The sequence below is a fragment of the Bos mutus genome, chromosome 24 (assembly GCF_027580195.1).
Source record: "Bos mutus isolate GX-2022 chromosome 24, NWIPB_WYAK_1.1, whole genome shotgun sequence".
In the NCBI taxonomy this organism is placed as follows: domain Eukaryota; kingdom Metazoa; phylum Chordata; class Mammalia; order Artiodactyla; family Bovidae; genus Bos; species Bos mutus.
Genome location: NC_091640.1, coordinates 25,115,633 through 25,137,754, shown reverse-complemented (window position 1 = coordinate 25,137,754; position 22,122 = coordinate 25,115,633). Strand labels below are relative to the sequence as shown.

At 41.0% G+C, this 22,122-nt stretch overlaps 1 protein-coding gene across 1 annotated transcript in view; it reads left to right on the top strand.

Moving 5' to 3' along the window:
• The first annotated feature begins 4,807 nt into the window (after positions 1-4,807).
• Positions 4,808-22,122, top strand: part of MEP1B (meprin A subunit beta) — a 69,404-nt gene continuing 52,089 nt past the window's right edge. The window contains 1 exon segment of the mRNA XM_070361802.1: positions 4,808-4,850. Within this exon segment, the coding sequence (XP_070217903.1) occupies positions 4,808-4,850 (43 nt within the window).

Sequence of the window (22,122 nt, the reverse complement as noted above, 5' to 3'; positions counted from 1 at the left end):
TTCCCTCTTTTTAAAAACATATCTCAAAAAAAAATTTTTTTAATCTTCAGAATTTTTCAAGAGTTATAGATATCCTGTGCACTAACCTTAAAATGATCCTTGACAGGTTTAGGCCATCACTGCTATTTATTCTGTATATAAAGGCATTTAAAGGAAAGCAGTTACTAACCTGGACTTTCCAGGTGGCTCAGTGGTAAAGAACCCGCCTGCCAATGCAGGAGACACAGGAGATGCAGGTTTGATCACTGGGTTGGGAAGAGCCCCTGGAGGAGAAAATAGCAGCACACTCCAGTATTCTTGCCTGGAGAATCCCAGGGACAGAGGAGCCTGGCAGGCTACAGGCTGTGGAATCTCAAAGAGTTGGACATGACTTAGAGAGTTGAGCATGCACACATGCACACACATCCCATTTACAAGACTGATTCCATTAAAAAATTTTGGTGTCTTTCTAACATGCAGTTTGATTTTAAGTATTTCTACCTTCCCTTCCTCATTGGGATCAGTTTATATTTACATTATTATTAATAGAATACCCTTTCCAGGAACCACCATTTTCTTTTTAAAGTCTCTGGCCTGGGGATCACACTACCTTCCTTTAAACTTGTTGAAATTTGAATTTTTTCTCCACTAATTCATGAGTCTTCCTCCAAAGACAAATTTTCCTTTAAAGAAATTCTTTCCAATCTGTTAAAGACATTCAATTCAGAATTCTTCTTACTACTACTAATTATTATTAATAATTTGATGATCTGCTTTAAGAGATATTTATTCCCAATGTTATATATTCTTACCATCTTCTAATATTAAATCTCCAACCGAATCTTTCTTTGTATCTTGTGTTTCTGTAGTAAAAGACAGGCAAGCTATCAGTCTTGCTTCTTTGGTCCAACTCTTAACTGAGTTTTGAACACAAGGTGATTAACCTTATCATCTTTCTTCCACTATAAAAATGAATGCAGGTATCTTTTTTATAGGAATGCTGATTTATAAATAGAAATGTTTGATAACCTTAGAAACTGAGGGTTATTTTTGAAAATTACAAATTTAGTAGTGTTTTGCTCTCATTTACTGATTTCTGCACATGATAGAACAACTTCCTTAGTCCAAAGATCAATACAGTTTTCCACTAGTGTCCATTTTGTAATCTACAACCTAAATTTAGTCAACTGAAATTCTTTCCACTTACTCTACACTTATTCACATGTCTCTTAGTATTTCTGCTTTGAATACCTTTCCCATACCTTATCTATTTATTCATTCATTGAAAATTCATTGAAATTCTATTTTATTCTATTTATTCATTTTTAGTTCAACAATATGAGTTGATTTGCTATGTTACATATTTTCTAGTGCTTGAGATCTTTGTTGTTGTTAGTGATTCAATTGTGTCTGACTCTGTGATCACATGGACTGCAGCCCGCCAGGTTCCTCTGTCCATGGAATTCTCCAGCAAGAATACTGGAGGGGGTTGCCATTCCGTTTTCCAGGGGATCTTCCTAATCCAGGGATTGAACTCAGATCTCTTGCATTGCAGACAGATTCTTTACCATCTGAGTCACCAAGGAAGCAGATGTATCAATAAACAAAGATCTCTGCCTTCATGAAGCTTATATTCTACTTATTCCCTGAGCAGCATTTATTACGTCAATAGAGATTTGTTTTCAGAGCATTGTGTTAATTTGTATAAGACTCTTTCCCAATTAGACCAGTGGTTTTCAACACTGTCTGACCAACAGAATGACTGGGAAACTGGAAAAACAACTATGCCCTTATTCCATCATACTGAGATTTTGATTTGTTTGGTTTGGGATGAGGCCCACCTGCTTGGCTGTCCATAGGGTCACACAGAGTTGGACATGACAGTACTCGTGTGCGCGTGCACACACACACACACACAGTTTCTTGATTGCTTTTCCCTTGTTTCTGCATTTCCTCACTCCACTAGTTAGTAACTGAATCTGCCCTTTGGAACTCAGGGATGGTCTCAGAGGCTGCAGCGTTTTCCCTACAAAATCAAACAGGACACACAAAGACTTTTGTATCTGGGAGGGCCCCACAGGGTCCAGCTTGGTGTTGGTTCTCCTAAGAATGTTTAAACGGGTCTCTTTAAAAGCTAGATCCTAGCATGCTGCCTGGGCTAGTGAAACTGGGAATCGAGTCCCAGGACAGTGTTGTGTATGCTTTCCCACCTGACGGTGCTGCTCTCCCCTCTCCCTGGCATGTTCGACCTCGCCTTCATCCCCCTGACTTTGGCCCCTTGACCTCTGACTTAAGCCTCAGCCTAAAGTCTTCTGTGAAAACATCACTGACTCCTTCAGGGGGGACTTGAGTGCTCTTTCCAGGCCCCCGGTGGACAAAAATCCCAGGGTAAGAAGATTGCAACACAGCAGTTGTCTGTCATGTCTCCCTCCTTACAAGGCTGGGGGCTCCTTCACATAGTGGCTAATAGGCGCTCAGTAAATGCTCATGAAAGGAATTTGTTGTTGCTTGTGGGATACTGGGGTTTTAAAATAAAGATTACATGTAATTTGGGAGAAAACCATAATGATGTCTAGACTGTAATGTGCCTGGTAGGCTGCAGTCCATGGGGTCGCTAAGAGTTGGACACGACTGAGCGACTTCACTTTCACTTTTCACTTTCATGCATTGGAGAAGGAAATGGCAACCCACTCCAGTGTTCTTGCCTGGAAAATCCCAGGGTCGGGGGAGCCTGGTGGGTGGCCATCTATGGGGTCGCATAGAGTTGGACACGACTCGAGTGATTTAGCAGCAGCAGCAGCAGCAGACTGTAATGTACCACCCTGCCAAGATTTTATTATAATTTATTATTTTAGTAAGTTCTTGGGACACTTATTATCCTGAAAGATGTAAAAGATTGTAATTTATTTTCATAAGAAAGCACATATTTCTACTCTTCATCTGTCGACACCAGGTGGAGTCAGTGGTGATGAAAATGCAGAAGCTGTTAGGAATGGCATCAAATTACAAGCGGCACAGCAAGAGGCTGGTTAAAACACATGTGTGTAACAGCCACGAGGTGGCAGCCTAGAACCACTACATTACGGTTAGATCATTGAAAGACCAGTTGCTTGGAATACAGTCAAAGTGGAGAATTGTCCCGTACTGGGGCAATCGGAACCTGGAAAAGAGAAAGACAGTGATTTGTAGTGCTTACTGCACACATCTTTATGATTTCCCTTTTCCTCGAAAAAAGGACAGGCACACACGTACACACTCATACACAGCAAATTCTCATCTCGTACACACTTAACGTCACCCTCAGGCTGCCCCACAGTGAGTTTGAGGTGTTTCAAGCATGCGTTGGCTGTTCCTCAGGGGGCCCTCATTCCTCTGTACCCCTTAATGTAGGGTTTATAAACTGTTTAAGCACCTCCCAAGGGTAATTTTCTATGGGTTTTACCTGACATGTTTACTTTTGAGCCTAATCCTCTTGATAAATTTTTACTCTACTTTGATTATAAAAACATATATAAATTTATATATATTCTATATAATATAAATTATATAAAGCATATATATTATGTTATATAAAGCATATGCCGGTAAGGCGGGGAGCCAGCACTTTCCATCATGCTTTGAATACAGTAGGTGTTCAATATATGTTTGCTGAACTGAACTGAAGGGAAACAGAGAAAAAATGTTCAGGAAAAGGAAGGGGTGGACTCAGCAGCAGTCAGCACAGTGTAGATGGTCATAGTATAGAGGCCATCTACTATGGAGGCCTATGTATGTGGAGGGTCCTAGAGACACACGGTGTAGACAGGCAGAAGGCAACAAGAGGGGAAGAGAATGCCTATTTCAGTTTTCTCAGCACAAACCTTTCTCCAGGGCCATAGGCTTCCCTGGTGGTGCAAGGGGCAAAGAATCTGCCTGCCAATGCAGGAGATGCAAAAGATGTGGGTTTGATCCCTGGGCTGGGAAGATATCCTGGAGAAGGAAAGGGCAAACCACTCCAGGATTTCTTGCCTGGAAAATTCCATGGGCAGAGGAGCCTGGAGGGCAACAGTCCATGGGATTGCAAAGAATTGGACACGACTGAGCACGCATATGCTATGCTATGCTGCAGAGCAAATCTGCCACATCCAGGCGTCTGTGAAACTTGGAGTTCACACCCTAGTTTCCATTCAGATTGTCAACATGTCCGCTTGTCCTAAAGATTTGAACACCAGTTCCTCTAGTATGATTGTGATTATTTAGGAAAAATAAGATTATTATGAAAGTGATTGCTAGAAGGGAGATTTTCTGAGGGCAAGTATGCTGTTTGAACTCTCATATTTCCAGTTCCTTACACAGACTAGTTGTTCAATCACTAAGTCACGTCCAACTCTTTGTGACCCCATGGACTGCAATACGCCAGGCTTCCCTGTCCTTCATTATCTCCCGGAATTTGCTCAAACTCATATCTGTTGAATTGGTGATACTATGCAGGTGATACTATACTATACTATCTCATCCTCTTCTGCCCCCTTTTCTTTTTGTCCTCAGTTTTTCTCAGCTTCAGAGTCTTTTCCAATGAGTCACCTCTTCAGGTGGTCAAAGTATTGGAGCTTCAGCGTCAGTATACCTCTTAAGACATAGTTTTTATGTATCTAACAGATGGAAAATCATCTTTGCTCAGACTCACACTAGGCTCAAAACTATGGATATAGGGCAAAGGGTACTATATCACCCTGCCTTCAAGGAATTTATGTAATAACTTTGTGGGAAAAGACATGTCCGTAAAAACATCTCCAATGAGTATGACAATTTCTGTAGAATCTCAGAGGAGGGAGAGATCACTTTGTTGATGTCAAGGAAGAGGAAACCGACCTTGACTTGGACTTTGGAAGGTGAGTCATACCTAGATAAGAATAGGAGGGGCAGAGTGCCAGCAATAGATTGGAAGATGTGTTTAGAAGAGGAGGGAAGCAATGTGGATAGAGCAGTTCCTGGAGGGTGTGGTGGGAGATAAGTCAGACTGATGGGCATGAGGACTCCTGGGAGCCAAGCTCAAAAGCTCTGTTCTTTTTTTTTTTATTGTTAAATTGGAGTATAGTTGATTTATAGTGCTGTGTTTCAGGTGTACATCAAAGTAAATCAGTTATAGCCACTGTTTTTTTTTTTTTTAAATATTCTTTTTCTCTATAAGCCTTTACAGAGTATGAAGTGGAGTTCTCTGTACTATACAGCAGGTTCTTATTAGTTACTTTATATATGTATGTATATGTCAATCCCAATCCCCCAATTTATCCCCCACCTGGTAACCATAAATTTGTTTTCTACATCTATGACTCTACTTCTGTTTTTGTAAATATGTTCATTTGTATCCCCTTTTTTTAGATTCCACATATAAGTGTTATCATATGATATTTGTCTTTCTATGTTTGACTTAACTTTACTCAGTAAGACAATCTATAGGCCCATCCATGTTTCTACAAATGGCATTATTTTGTTCTTTTTTATGGCTGAGTAAATATTCCATTGTCTATATGTACCACATCTTCTTTATCCATTCCTCTGTTGATGGACCTTTAGGTTGCTTCCATGTCCTGGCTGTTGTAAACAGTGCTGCAGTGAACATTGGGTTACATGTGTGTCTTTTTGAATTCTGGTTTTCTCTGGGTATATGCCCAGCAAATGGTCTGTTCTTTACCCCAGGGGCACGCAAGGTCTTTGAGGAGGGTAATAACTGGTGGAGGCTGAACTTTTGAAAAATTATGCAGTGTATATTGGTTTGGCTCTAGTGAGAGATTTCAATGGTGTTTTATTTTGTGTTGTTTTTTTTAAAAAATCATCCAAATACCATAAAATACAACCCATAGCCTCTATGAATATATAAATGTTCAGACATTATAGCCAGTAGATTTATCACACAGTTGCTATTGGATGACAAATGCATTTTTGTGTTTGTATTGGGGCCAAGTTGATAGACTCCAGGCTTTAGTTGATTGAAGTCAGGAGGATCAGAAAAGGACAGCATCATCATGCCTTAAGTTCTAGTTGATCTGGTGGTTGAGGGCCCAAGAGGGGTTTCAATTCTGCAAAACAACTCAAGAAAGTTCTTCAGGCTAATCTTTACTGTTGAAACAGAATTGGGAATCTTTAAACTGATTCATTTTCTTTGCTATTGTTATTTCTCTTGCCTGATAACAGTTCATTTTTTTGTTCCTTTAAGGTCATCATTATTGAGACCTGTTCAAGGACAAGCATTGTGGCCAGGCTTAGATCACGAAATGGCTTAGGCTGAAATGGCTTAGGCCAAAATGGCTTCTCTTTTGTCAAGAAAGCCATGCCTATTTTTCTTCCTCCAGGGAATCCCCTTCTCCTGCCCCATCTGCTTACTAAATGGCTCAGGCATGAGTCTGAGGGAAAGGAAGAGATTCAGAAAACAAGTGTCCTGGTTGATGTTCCCTGGAGAAGGAAGGAGCCATTCGCTGTGATGAGCTTGGAAGAGATGGAGTTGTCTTGAGAGGAATAAAGTGAGTTGAGTTCTAGACCTGTTGATTTTGAGAACTGTCCCGCAGGAGAGGGATTTTAAATCTGAAAATTAGAGGTACCAAGGGAACATTTCATGCAAAGATGGGCTCGATAAAGGACAGAAATGGTATGGACCTAACAGAAGCAGAAGATACTAAGAAGAGGTGGCAAGAATACACAGAAGAACTGTACAAAAAAGATCTTCACGACCCAGATAATCATGATGGTGTGATCACTCACCTAGAGCCAGACATCCTGATGTGAAGTCAAGTGGGCCTTAGGAAGCATCACTACGAACAAAGCTAGTGGAGGTGATGGAATTCCAGTGGAGCTATTTCAAATCCTGAAAGATGATGCTGTGAAAGTGCTGCACTCAATATGCCAGCAAATTTGGAAAACTCAGCAGTGGCCACAGGACTGGAAAAGGTCAGTTTTCATTCCAATCCCAAAGAAAGGCAATGCCAAAGAATGCTCAAACTACCGCACAATTGCACTTATCTCACATGCTAGTAAAGTAATGCTCAAAATTCTCCAAGCCAGGCTTCAGCAATACGTGAACTGTGAACTTCCAGATGTTCAAGCTGGTTTTAGAAAAGGCAAAGGAACCAGATATCAAATTGCCAACATCCGCTGGATCATTGAAAAAGCGAGAGAGTTCCAGAAAAACATCTATTTCTGCTTTATTGACTATGCCAAAGCCTTTGACTGTGTGGATCACAATAAACTGTGGAAAATTCTGAAAGAAATGGGCATACCAGACCACCTGACCTGCCTCTTGAGAAACCTATATGCAGGTCAGGAAGCAACAGTTAGAACTGGACCTGGAACAACAGACTGGTTCCAAATAGGAAAAGGAGTACATCAAGGCTGTATATTGTCACCCTGCTTATTTAACTTCTATGCAGAGTACATCATGAGAAATGCTGGGCTGGAAGAAGCAGAAGCTGGAATCAAGATTGCCGGAAGAAATATCAATAACCTCAGATATGCCGATGACATCACCCTTATGGCAGAAAGTGAAGAGGAACAAAAAAGCCTCTTGAAAGAGGAGAGTGAAAAAGTTGGGTTAAAGCTCAACATTCAGAAAACGAAGATCGTGGCATCTGGTCCCATCACTTCATGGCAAATAGATGGGGAAACAGTGGAAACAGTGTCAGACTTTAGTTTTTGGGCTCCAAAATCACTGCAGATGGTGATTGCAGCCATGAAATTAAAAGACGCATACTCCTTGGAAGGAAAGTTATGACCAACCTAGATAGCATATTCAAAAGCAGAGACATTACTTTGCCAACAAAAGTCCGTCTAGTCAAGGCTATGGTTTTTCCAGTAGTCACGTATGGATGTGAGAGTTGGACTGTGAAGAAAGCTGAGCGTCAAAGAATTGATGCTTTTGAACTGTGGTGTTGGAGAAGACTCTTGAGAGTCCCTTGGACTGCAAGGTGATCCAACCAGTCCATTCTAAAGGAGATCAGTCCTGGGTGTTCATTGGAAGGAATGATGCTAAAGCTGAAACTCCAGTACTTTGGCCAGCTCATGCAAAGGGTTAACTCATTGGAAAAGACTCTGATGCTGGGAGGGATTGGGGGCAGGAGGAGAAGGGGACAACAGAGGATGAGATGGCTGGATGGCATCAGTGACTCGATGGACATGAGTTTGAGTGAACTCTGGGAGTTGGTGATGGACAGGGAGGCCTGGTGTGCTGTAATTCATGGGGTTGCAAAGAGTCGGACACGACTGAGTGACTGAATTGAACTAAACTGAAGGATAAGAGGTTGTGGTTTCAATACCACAAGAATAGATGAGATCACTGAGACTAATATGTAGTACTATTTTAATATTTAACATTTATCACACTCTCTTATGGGCTTCCCTGGTGGCTCAGATGGTAAAGATCTGCCTGCAATGCAGGAGACCTGGGTTTGATCCTTGGGTCAGGAAGATCCCCTGCAGAAGGGAGTCGCAACCCACTCCAGTATTCTTGCCTGGGGAATTCCATGGACAGAAGAGCCTGGTGGGCTATAGTCCATTGGGTTGCTAAGTGTCAGACATGACTGAGTGACTAAGCATACACACACACACACCCTCTTATGTGTTCATTTGTATTAGCTTCTTTTAATACTCCAAACAAATCTATACAGTTGATACTTTTACTCCATTTATATAGAAAGAGAGATTAGGAATAATCATAAGAGGACTTCCACAACCTCCTCCTCACCCACTTCTGCCCACCTGCCTCAGGTACTGGTCTACTCACCTCACATGCTTGGTCTGCTGCAGAGACCGAGTTCACTTACTCAGAGAGCAGTCCCACCACTTGTGTACTAGGGGTCATCCTTGCTTATCTACTGAAGGATGTTGCTCTAGCAATTATTCCTCTCTCTGTCCAGCATAAAAATTTCCCATTGACTCACTCTTAAGTGGCTATCAATGCACTATTATTTCTCCTAGTTCAAACAAAATGAAAACTCAAACTCTCTTGACCCCATTCTGCCTCTTGCTCATGTTCCATTTTTGTTCTTCCTCTCACACCTCTAAAGAATTGTCTATACTCATCATCGCTAACTTCTGTATTCCATTCTTACTTGACTTACTCCAGAGTGGTTGTTATTGATTCAGGTCTCCCCAAACTATATAACAAGGTGGCCAAAGATGACATTTTGCTAAATCATTGATCTACCCTCAGTCCTAATCCTTCTTGACTCATCTGCAAATTGACTAATCACCCCCTCCGTCTTTTTGTCTCTTGCTTGGTGGCAACCATGTTCTCTCGGTTCTTCTGTGACCCTCTCTGTGACTCCCTCTTAGTTTGTTTTGCTTATTCCCCCTTGTGTCCCTGCGCTTTCAGTGGGCAGGTCCTCAGGGTCTAGTCCTTGCAGCTTATTTTGTGCCTTGGTGGTCTCATCCAATTCCATGGTGTTAAATCCTCTTTGCTGTTAATCCCAACTTTATAACTTTAACCTCTGTGGAGCTGTGCTCAGACACTCAGATGTGTCTGACTCTTTGCAACCCCCATGGACTGTAGCCCACCAGGCCCCTCTGTCCATGGAATTTTCCAGGCAAGAATACTGGAGTGGGTTGCCCTGCCCTCCTCCAGGGTATCTTCCTGACCCAGGGATCCTGACACATGTCTCTTGTATCTCCTGCATTGGCAGGTGGATTCTTTACCAGTAGTGCCTTCAACCTGTACTTACCGTCTAAACTTCCAGTTCATAGATCTGCCATCTTCAATTTGATTTAAAGGAAAACTCAAGCTTAATTTGTTCAAACTGAACCCTGATCACCCGTTCCCATCCAAGCTTGGTTGTCCTTCAATTTTTCCACTTTTCATTGATAGCAACTCTGTTGTTCTAGTTGCTCAGCCCCCAAACCTGGACTCATCTTTGATTACTCTGTTTCTCCCATGTCCCATATCCAGTCCCACTTCTATTGATTCTATCTTCGAAAGATGTTCAGGAATCCAGCCTCTTAGCATCACCCACCTTGCTGCTTCCCTGATGCAGGCTGTCATCAGCTTTCCTGTGGATTTTTGCAGCAACCTTACCATCTGCATTTGTTGACCTTTCAGTCTGTTCCTGAGATAGCAGCCAGAATGAAACCGATGAGACTTGTTTGGTGTTGTTATTCCCCTGCTCAGAATCATCCAGTGGATGCTTATCCTGCACAGAGTAGAAGCCAAGTTTTTGGCAAAATCCTACATGCCTTCCCCCCAGGACACACCACACACACACACACACACACAAATACACACACCTGGCCACTACCCTTTTGACTTCACTGTAGATACTCTCTCTCTCATGTACTCACTCCACTCACGCGTCACCCCTGTAGTTCTTTTAACATGTGAAGTATGCCTCCAACTTGGGGTCTTTCATTTATTGTCCCCTCTGCCTGGAACTTCCTTCTCGTAAAAATCCCCAAAGTTTTACTCCTTCACTTCCTTCAATTTATTATACAAATGTCACTTTATTAGTAAGTCCTTGTGAAATAGGACATCAGGTGGGACTCAGACCCACAATCTTCCAACTGAAACCACACAACTCATCTCAGGACTTAAGGAAACTTAGGTTCTTTATGTGTCAGTGCAGAAGGAATTCAAGCAAGAGGCAAACTGAAAGGTAAGAAGTAGGTTTATTAATGCTTGTGAAGGATACCAGTGGGCAGGCAGAGGGCTCTACCCTGAGAACTACGTGGGCTACATTTTCATAATCAAAGGAAGAGTTGGGAGGGAGAGAAGACCACCTTCTTCCTCCTTTGTAAAGATGTTGCAGGAAAATGGAGTGTGAGAGGATGGTCAGGTCCCAGATCTCAGGCAAGTTCCTGGAACTGGGCCTCAAAGGGAGAGTCCTCGGCTTTGCACAGAAAAGAATTCAAGAGTGAGCCACAGTAAAGTGAAAGCAGGTTTACTGAGAGATACGTATTCCATAGATAGAATGTGATCCATCTCCGAAGGTTAGGGTGGTCCTGAAGTATGGGGTGGTTGGTTTTGATGGGCTGGGTAACTTCTTGGGCTAATAAGAGGGAGGATTATTTCAACTATTTTGGGAAAGGGGCAAGGATTTCCAGGAATTGGGTCACTGCCCATTTTTTGGCCTTTTATGGTCAACCTTGGAACTGTCATGGCACCTGTGGGTGTGTCATTTCAGTTCAGTTCAGTCGCTCAGTCGTGTCCAACTCTGTGATCCCATGAACCACAGCACGCCAGGCCTCCCTGTCCATCACCAACTCCTGGAGTCCACCCAAACCCATGTCCATTTCATCCTCTGTCGTTCCCTTCTCCTCCTGCCCCCAGTCCCTCCCAGCATCAGGGTGTTTTCCAGTGAGTCAGCTCTTCACATCAAATGGCCAAAGTATTGGAGTTTCAGCTTCAACATCAGTCCTTCCAGTGAACACCCAGGACTGATCTCCTTTAGGATGGACAGGTTGGATCTCCTTGCAGTCCATGTGTCATTTAGCATATGCTAATATATTACAATGAGCATATAACGAGGATCAAGTTCTATTGAAAGTTGAAGAATCATCTGTCACCTTAGGCCTAATCAGTTCTAGCCAGTTTATGTTGTATTCTCAGCAGCTATGTCATTCTTTTAAAGGTTGTGCCCTGCCCCTTTCCCATCTCACTTCCATGAAAATCATATTGAAAATTGCTACCAATACTCCTTATTGCCTTTTCTAATCATGGTGGATTTATATTGTCAACTTAGCTGAGCTGGAACTTCATTCCTCAGGTTCTCTTTCCTACAGAGTTCCCAAGTCATATGGGTCAAAGAAACATTTTGCACGACATTTGGAAGATAGACGTGAAGGCACAGCCATATTGTTTTTACACTCAGAGGACTGACATAGTTACAAGGTCTACTGGTGTAGTCACATCTGGTGTCATTTACCTGCTGCCTCACCTGGCTGGCTCAGCTGGTTGGGTTACCCGGTTGGCAAGGGGAAGTGGCTGAACCCACACTCTCTAGGTCTAACTGGATCCTCCTTTAGTTTTTGAGACTCTGAGATCAGAGATGTGTTTAGCTCCATGAAGATGGGCACCAGCTTCTTCTGTAAAACCTCCCTAACCTACTCTCCCCATCACTGAAGTTTGAGGCTTAGAGATGATGGGAGAGCGATGAGAGTTCTAGTCTGTCCTCCTGGTTTCTAGCTCAGCTGTGCAGGTTCCACCTTGTTTGGATTACCTCATATCTATCTCCCCTTCCTGGCTACCTGCCCCTCAGGCACCAGCCCCAGACACAGAAGAAATAGCCCCATATTGACTGTTCAACCAGCCCTCATGTTGTATAAAGTCAAATCTCAATAAATCTGTGGGCGTGTATGTGTTTTTCTGGGAAATGTTGAACAACTAGCTTTCCAGAAAAAGAGAAGTCCTGATTCATACATAGCACTTGCCAATTTCCCTGATAGAACATTCCTACCTTGGCAATTTTATTATGTATTTATTTATGTATTTTGGCTGTGCTGGGTCTTCGTTGCTTTGCGTGGACTTTCTCTCATTGCAGCAAGCAGGGGGGCTCCTCTCTAGTTGCAGTGCAAGGACTTCTTATTCTGGTGGCTTCTCTTGCTGCGGAGCCCAGGCTCTAGGCACTTGGGCTTTAGTTGTTGCAACTCTTGGGCTTGCAGCAAACAGGCTCAGTAGTTGTGGCTCACCAGCCCTAGAGCATGCGGGCTTCAGAAGTTATGGCACATGGGCTTTAGCCGCTCCAAGGCAATTTTAAACTAATGTGACATCACTGGGATTTCCAGGTTGCACTAGTGGTAAAGAACTCGCCTGCCAAAGCAGGAGACCTAAGAGACGTAGGTTCATTCCCTGGGTCGAGAAGATCCCCTGGAAGAGGGCAAGGCAACCTACTCCAATATTCTTGCTTGGAGAATCCCAGGGACAGAAAACTGGCAGGCTACAGTCCATGGGGTGGCAAAGAGTTGGACACGACTGAAGAGACTTAGTGTGCATGCTCATGTGACATCACAAATGGAGAAGTGGTGGGAGAGAGATGTTAACAATTTGATCTCTCAGGCCAATACTTACCAACTCCTGCACATCACTGGGAGTATCCTTTAGAGGTCTTGCTTCTCTGACTGTACCCTAACAGACCAGTTTTTTTCCATAGCTCTTAAGTATCTTGTATGATGCTACAGATTTTAGTCATGTCTCCTGTCTTGGGATGTTAACCCCAACCAGGGCATGGATTTTTGCTTGTTTTATTCACTGCTATGTCACTGGCTGTCAGAACAGATCCTGGCACTTAGAGCTGTCACATATGTGTTTATTGAATGAAGGAATATAGTGTAGGAGGAGGGCTGAGGCAAGACAGAAATACAACTCTGGGTGTGGCAGAGGAAGAACCTGAATGAGAGTTTACCAAGGTGTCACCTGGTTTGGTTCAATTTGGCAAATATTTGTGGAGTACCTCTTGTCTGCCAGATAGTATTCTAGCTGCTGGGGCACATAAAAAGAATAAGATATGGTAAGGCAATAAGGAAAGTGCTAGTCACTCAGTCATGTCTGACTCTGTGACCCCATGGACTGCAGCCCACCAGGCTGCATGATACATAACTGGATGGCCAAAAAGAAAACTGATGCATAATTGGCATGTGATATTTTGTAAGATTCAGGTGTACAGTGTGTTGACCTGATACAATGTGATTTTATATATTGCAATGTGATTATCTAACACCTCTATCAAGTTCCATACTATTTCTTTTTTTTTTTTTCTTGTGATGGGGGGAATAATTAAGATCCAGTCTCTTAGCAAGTTTGAGGTTTCTAGTATGGTTTTTGTTGTCTACAATCTCTATATAGTGGTTTAGCTCTCCAGGACTTATTTATGTACTAGTTGCAAGAAGCACATTTTCTTTTCAGAAAGTTTTCAGAAACTGATAAAGGTGGGATCATGGGGGCTGATAATAAAACTGCGTGGTCCACACCATCTGCCTCCTCTTTTTCTATAGAAATGGGGAGGTGGCTCCTCCACGGTCCTCTGCCAGGACTTCCCCTGTGACCTTCCTCCACCCCACCCCCCATCCCCACCCCCAATCTTTCCTGACTCTGGCTTTGATGCCAACACGCCAAGCCTCTTCCTATGTCTATTAGAACCTGTTAGAACCTTCCTTAAGTTACTATCATCCTGCCTTTCTTCTCTCTCTCACTGCCCAGATGTGATTCTCAAGCCAAGGACAGTGTTGACAATACCTGTCTCTTGCTCATCTCATCTGTTCCTTTTTTAGAATCTGGCTCATATTCCTAAGCATTTCTGCAACCTTCTTTTTATGCACCTAAATCCTAAATGGTCTTTCTTAATCTTCTTGAATCTATCCTTTAATCAGCAGAGTAATCTACCTAAAATGAAAATCTGATCATGACAACTTCCTGCTTGAAAACTTCCTTGTCTTCCCATTGCTTTTAGGATCAAGTTCAAGTCTGCTTAGCATAGCATCCCAGGGCCAATGTGGCTGGGTTCCTGACTTCTCTTCCTCAGTCAGCTCTTACCATTTTCTGACAGGTATTTGGCTTTCCATTTAGAACCTCTGTTTTATCCTTGCTTGCACTATATTCCTTTCTTCTCTGTGATGGCTTTGGTCTGTCTACCTTCTGTCTAAAATGTCCCAGCTTCTTCCCCACCCCTATTCAGCTAATTCCACCTGATACTTTTAGTCCTCAAATTTTAAAAAAACAACTATGTATCTAGTTTTCTCAACATCATTAATTATAACCCATCATTTGTCTACTGTTTTTAAATATCAGCTCTACTGCTGCTGCTGCTGCTGCTAGGTTGCTTCAGTCATGTCCAACTCTGTGCGACCCCATAGACGGCAGCCTACCAGGCTCCCCAGTCCCTGGGATTCTCCAGGCAAGAACACTGGAGTGGGTTTCCAGTGCCTTCTCCAATGCATGAAAGTGAAAAGTGAAAGTGAAGTCGCTCAGTTGTGTCCAACTCTTCACAACCCCATGGACTGCAGCCCACCAGGCTCCTCTGTCCATGGGATTTTCCAGGCAAGAGTACTGGAGTGGGTTACCATTCTCTTCTCCGAATATCAGCTCTAGCATATAATAGATCTTTACGTTGGCTCTGGTTTGGGGCTTTATGTCATTTTATTAATCTATTTCTGGTTGTTACTGTTTTTATTGTTATGAATTCCAAATGCCTTCTAATACCTAGCAATAGGCCAGACAAATCTCTGTACTTTTCTTCTTACATAAACACTTATGCCCACTCCTTCTCTCAATTTTCTCAAAATTTTCTTGATTATTTTACATGTTTATTTTTTCAGGTGAGCTCTGGAATCTTGCCCCTCCCCACCCAGGTTTATCCCTCTTCAGAAGAAAGAATTTGGATTGAAATTGTATAGTTTATAAAGAATTTTAGAAACTATTATAATACTTTGTTACTATAAGGTCAGAAATAAGACAGTAGATCAGATCAGATCAGTTGCTCAGTCGTGTCCGACTCTTTGCGACCCCATGAATTGCAGCAGGCCAGGCCTCCCTGTCCATCACCAACTCCCGGAGTTCACTCAGACTCACGTCCATCGAGTCAGTGATGCCAGTAGAGAAGCCAGCAATTGTTCAACTGTAATTTTCATGATCCCTATTCACCATTAATTTATTGTATGCTTTTGTTTTTGATACAGTATGTTTGTTGATCTACTCTGGTGGCTCAGATGGTAAAGCATCTGCCTGTAATGCAGGAGACTGGGGTTTGATCCCTGAGTTGGGAAGACCCCCTGGAGAAGTCAATGGCACCCCACTCCAGTACTCTCACCTGGAAAATCCCATGGACAGAGGAGCCTGGTAGGCCGCAGTCCATGGGGTCGCTAAGAGTCAGACATGACTGAGTGACTTCACTTTCACTTTTCACTTTCATGAATTGGAGAAGGAAATGGCAACCCACTCCAGTGTTCTTGCCTGGAGAATCCCAGGGACAGGGGAGCCTGGTGGGCTGCCATCTATGGGGTCGCACAGAGTCGGACACGACTGAAGCGACTTAGCAACAGCAGCAGAGCGACTAACACTTTCACTTTCACAATTGTTGATAAAATGGTTTATTGTCAGGAAAATTGTCCAAAACTAGAAGCTGGCTAGGGAGATTATTGGGTTGTCTTTCAGTGGAGTGCTATGCACTGCCAAGAGGACAATGTCTGTTTTGGGGAGTTTTTTTGGACATACCACATGGTATGTGGGATCTTAGTTCCCCTATCAGGGCTCAAATCCATAGCCCCTGCATTGGAAGGGCAGAGCCTTAACCACCAGGTTGCCAGGAAAGTCCCAACACTGATTTCAATTGTTCCCTATTGACTAGGGCAAAATCGAAGTTGCAGAACACTGGTAGTCATGCAAATGACCTTTATCAACAGACATGCAATGCTGTTGTCCAGTAGAGATATTGTACAATGATTGTTGCCCTGTTTAAAAATAACCTCATTATGACATTCCATTTTCCTATATTAGTCAGTTTTGCAACTATTAGCACATTTATTTCAATATTCCTGATTGCCTAAATATGAGTGTCCTTTAAATTCTTCTTGAAACTGGTTCTTACATCTCATTTTGTTGTTGTTGTTGTCAACTAATTAAATAAAAGCTTTGGTATGTGTAAATTTAAAGTTTTCATGAGAGTCATAATTCTACTTTTTTGAAAATATTACTTTACCAGTATGGTGCCTTAACAGACTATGTGGGAAATGTTATTAAAGCAAAATTCCTTTGCCTACAACCTATACAAGTAATATATGCTTGTAAAGTAATTCAGTTGTACAGAAGCCAGCAGAATTAGAGATCTTTAACCCTGGAAAGATCATGGCACCCAACACCTTTACTTTCAAATAGAAACAATAGTAATGTTAAAGAAAGCTTTCAGACAGTTTAGTCATGAGCAGATATCAAAGTTTTATGACATTCTCACAACCAAGAGAAAGGCCTTATAGAAGCTAATTTAAAGGTTTATTCTCAGTAGAGATTTTTAAAAATATATAAAAATATTGACAAATATCTTTTTTATTGAAGTATTTACCTATAAGACTATGCTAGTTCCAGGTATACAACATAGTAATTCAGTCTTTCTGTATATGACCAAATGATTACCATAAGCTGGAGTTACCACCTGTCACTATACAAAGTTATTACAGTATTATTGACTATATTTCCCGACTCTGTACATTTCATCCCCATGACTCATCTATTATGGAGCTGGAATTTTACACCTCTATTTCCCTCCCATATTTCGCATATTTCCCCACACTCCTCCCCTCTGGCAAACACATATTCTTTCTCAGTGTCTTTGAGTCTGTGGTGGTTTTATGTTTGCTCATTTGTTTTGTGTTTTAGAGTCCACATATAAGCAAAATCATATTGTACTTGTCATTCTCTGTATGTTCACTTTGTATATAAGTATGTTCACTTTGGATAATACTCTCCAGGTCCATCCATGTTGTCCCAGATGGCAAAATCTCATTCTTTATGGCCGAGTAATACCTCATTGTAAGTATGTATACCACATCTTCTTTATTTGTTTCTCTGCTGATGGACACAGGCTGTTTCCATATCTTGACTATTGTATATTATGTTGCAGTGAACATAGGGGTGTGTATATCTTTTTGAATTAGTGTTTTTGTTTTCTTCAAGAACTGCCTTATGATCCAGCAATCCCACTGCTGGGCATATACACTGAGGAAACCAGAAGGGAAAGAGACACATGTAGCCCACTGTTCATCGCAGCACTGTTTATAATAGCCAGGACATGGAAGCAACCTAGATGTCCATCAGCAGATGAATGGATAAGAAAGCTATGGTACATATACACAATGGAGTATTACTCAGCCATTAAAAAGAATACATTTGAATCAGTTCTAATGAGGTGGATGAAACTGGAGCCTATTATACAGAGTGAAGTAAGCCAGAAGGAAAAACACCAATACAGTATACTAATGCATATATATGGAATTTAGAAAGATGGTAACAATAACCCAGTGTACGAATCAGCAAAAGAGACACTGATGAATAGAACAGTCTTATGGACTCTGTGGGAGAGGGAGAGGCTGGAAAGATTTGGGAGAATGACATTGAAACATGTAAAATATCGTGTAAGAAACGAGTTGCCAATCCAGGTTCAATGCACGATACTGGATGCTTGGGGCTAGTGCACTGGGATGACCCAGAGGGTTGGTATGGTGGGGGAGGAGGGAGGAGGGTTCAGGATGGGGAACACATGTATACCCGTGGTGGATTCATTTTGATATTTGGCAAAACTAATACAATTATGTAAAGTTTAAAAATAAAATTATAAAAAAAAAATACCCAAGAATGGAGTTGCTGGATCATGTGGTAGTTCTATTTTTAATTTTTGAGGAATCTCCATACTGTTTTCCATAGTGGCTGCACCAGTGTACATTTCTACCAACAGTGTACTAGGGTCCTTTTTTCTCCACATGCTTGTGAACACTTGTTATTTTTTGTCTTTTTGACAGTTGCCATCCTGACAGGTGTGAGGTGATAGCTCATTGTGGTTTTGATTTGTATTTCACTGATGATTAGTGATGTTGAGCATCTTTTCATGTGCCTGTTGGCCATCTGTCGGTCTTCTGCCCATTTTTTAGTCGAATTGTCTGTTTTGATGTTGAGTTGTATAAGTTCTTTGTATATTTTGAATGTTAACCTCTTATCAGATATATCATTTGCAAATATCATCTCCCATTCAGTAGGCTGCGTTTTTGCTTCATTGATGGTTCCCTTTGCTGTGCAAAGCTTTTTAGTTTATGTAGTCCCATTTGTTTATTTTTGCTTTTGTTTCCCTTGTCTGAGGTAACATGTCCAAAAAATACATTGCTAAGGCCAGTGTCAAAGAGCACACTATGTTTTATTCTAGAATTTTTATGGTTTAGGTCTTACATTTAAGTCTTTAATCTGTTTTGAGTTTATTTTTGTATATGGTGTGAGAAAGTAGTCCAGTTTGTTTCTTTTCCATGTAGTTGTCTAGTTTTCCCAACACCATTTATTGAAGAGGCTGTCTTTTTCCCCATTGTATATTCTTGCCTCCTTTGCCATAGATTCATTGACAGTATATGTGTGGGTTCATTTCTGGGCTCTCTATTCTGCCCATTGATCTGTATATCTGTTTGTGTGACAGTACCATACTGTTATGTTTATTGTAGTATAGTTTATAGTATAGTTTGAAAGCAGGAATGATACTACCTCTAGCTTCGTTCTTTCTTGAAATCGCTTTTGGTATTTGGGGGTCTTTGTGTTTTCATATAAATTTCAGGATTATTTTTTCTAGTTCTGTGAAAAATGCCATAGGTATTTTTTTTAATTTTGTTTTTTAATTTATTTATGGCTGTGCTAAGTCTTTGTTGCTACACATGGGCTTTCTCTAGTTGTGGCGAGTTGGGGACACTCTTTACTTGTAGGGACTGTGGGCCTCTCATTGTGCTGGTTTCTCTTGTTTTCGAACATGGGCACTAGGGTGTGTGGCCTTCAGCAGTTGGGACATGTGGGCTCTAGAACACAGACTCAGTAGTTGAGGTGCAATTACTTAGTGTCCCCACAGCATGTGGGGTCTTCCCAAACCAGGGATCAAACCCATGTCTCCTGCATTGGCAGATGGACTTTTTACCACCTAGCTACCAGGGAAGCCCAGCAGGTGGATTCTTCACCACTGGACCTCCAGGGAAGTCCACCATAGGTATTTTGAAATGGATTGCTTTGAATCTGTAGATTGCCTTGGGTAGTATGGCCATTTTTACAATATTAATTCTTCCAATTTGGAGTATAGTGTATCTTTCTACTTGTTTGTGTCATCTTCAGTTTCTTCTATAGTTTTCCAAGAAAAGATTTTTCACCTCCTTGGATAGATTTATTCCTAGGTATTTTATTCTTTTGATGCAATTATAAATGGGATTGTTTTCTTAATTTCTTTTTCTGATAGTTCATTATTAGTGCATAGAAACACAACAGATTTCAGAATATTAATTGTATTTCCTCAAACTTTACTGAATTCATTAATTGGTTCTAATAGTTTTTTGGTGGCATTTTTAGGATTTTCTATATATAGTTTGATGTTATCTGTAAACCAGTGTCAGTTTTACTTCCTCTTCCCAATTTAGATTTCTTTATTTTTCTTTTCTGATTTTCACAGCTATGACTTCCTAAACTATGTTGAATAAAAGTGGTAGGAGTGGGCATCCTTGTCTTGTTCTTGATCTAAAAAGGAACGCTTTTAGCTTTTGACTGTTGATTATGATATTAGCTATAGGCTTGCCATATAAATCCTTTATTATGTTGAGAAATGTTCCCTTACACTCACTTTGTTAAGAAATTTTTAAAATCACTAATTTTGTCAAAAATGTTTTTCTGTGTCTCTTGAGATAGTCATATGATTTTTATTCTTCAATTTGTTAATGTGGTGTATCACATTGATTGATTTGCAGATTTGAACATAGTGAATTATAGTTTTAATGCATTGTTGAATTTGGTTTTGTTAATATTTTAGTGTAGGACGGAGGAGCCTGGCATGCTGCAGTGCATGGAGTTTCAAAGAGTCAAGCATGACTTAGTGATTAAACAACAACAATTTTTTTTGAGGATTTTTGTATTTTTATTATCATCAGTGATAGTGGCCTTTAGTTTTCTTTTTGTGTGTGTGATGTTTTTGGTTTTGATATCCAGGTCATTTCTGGCCTTGTAGAATAAGTTCAGAAGCATTCATCTTTCTTCAATTTTTGGAATAATTTGAGGAGAATAGATGTTAATTCATCTTTAAATACTTGGTAGAATTCACCCTTGAAGCCATGTGGTCCTGAATTTTATTGTTGGAAGGTTTTTTTTTTCCTTTGGCTTCACTGTGGCAACATGTAGGATCTTAGTCCCCCTACCAGGATCTTAGTCCCCCTATCAGGGATCCAACCCATGTCCCTGTATTGGAAGTATGGAGTCTTCACTACTGGGCCATTAAGAATGGCCTGGGAATCTTATTTTTTTTACTAATTTGATTTTTTAAAAATATGAACAGATGGTTTGTTCATGTTTTCTGTTTCTTCCTGTTTTAATCTTAGGAGATTGTCATTTCTAGGAATTTATCCATTTCTTCTAGGTTGTCTGTTTTATTAGTGTATAATTGTTGGTAGTAATCTTTTATGATCCTTTGGATTTCTGAGGTGTCAGTAGTAATTTCTCTTTCATTTCTGATTTCATTTATTTGGCTCTTTCTTTTTTTTTCCTTTTCCTTTTTATGGTTGAGGAGTCTAGCTAGGCACTAGACTTTATTTCATTAACAGTTTTGTTTATCTTTTCAAAGAACCAGCTCTTAACTTCATTGATTTTTTTTCTTTCTTTCTTTTTTTTTTGGTTTCTGTTTCATTTATTTACACTCTGATCTTTATTATTTCTTTCCTTCCTTCTAATAACTTTGGGTTTTGTTTGTTCTTCTCTTCCTAGTTCCTTTGGGTGTAAGGTTAAATGGTCTATTCAAGATTTTTCTTGTTTCCTAAGATAGGATTTTATTGCTATACACCCCCTCATAACTGCTTTTGCTGTGTCCCATAGATTTTGGTTCATTGTGTAATTTTCACTCATCTCCAGGTATTTTTAAAATTTCATCTTTGATTTACTCAGCGACTCCTTGGTTGTTTAATATCATACTGTTTATTCCCATGGTGGTGGTTTAGTCACTAAGTCATGTCTGACTGTTGCGACCCCATGGACTATAGTTCTCCAGTTTCCTCTGTCCATGGGATTCTCCAGGCAAGAATACTAGAGTGGGTTGCCATTTCCTTTTACAGGGGATCTTCCCAACCCAGGAATCAAACCTGGGTCTCCTGCGTCATAGGCAGATTCTTTACCAACTGAGCTACAAGGGAAGCCACTTATCCCTATGTATTTGTACTTTTTGCAGCTTTTTCCTTGTTGTTGATTTGTAGCCTCATACATCACTTCCTGGGAAATAGATGGGGAAACAGTGGAAACAGTGTCAGACTTTATTTTTTAGGGCTCCAAAATCACTGCAGATGGTGATTGCAGCCATGAAATTAAAAGACGCTTACTCCTTGGAAGAAAAGTTATGACCAACCTAGATAGCATATTCAAAAGCAGAGACATTACTTTGCCAACAAAGGTCCGTCTAGTTAAGGCTATGGTTTTTTCAGTGGTCATGTATG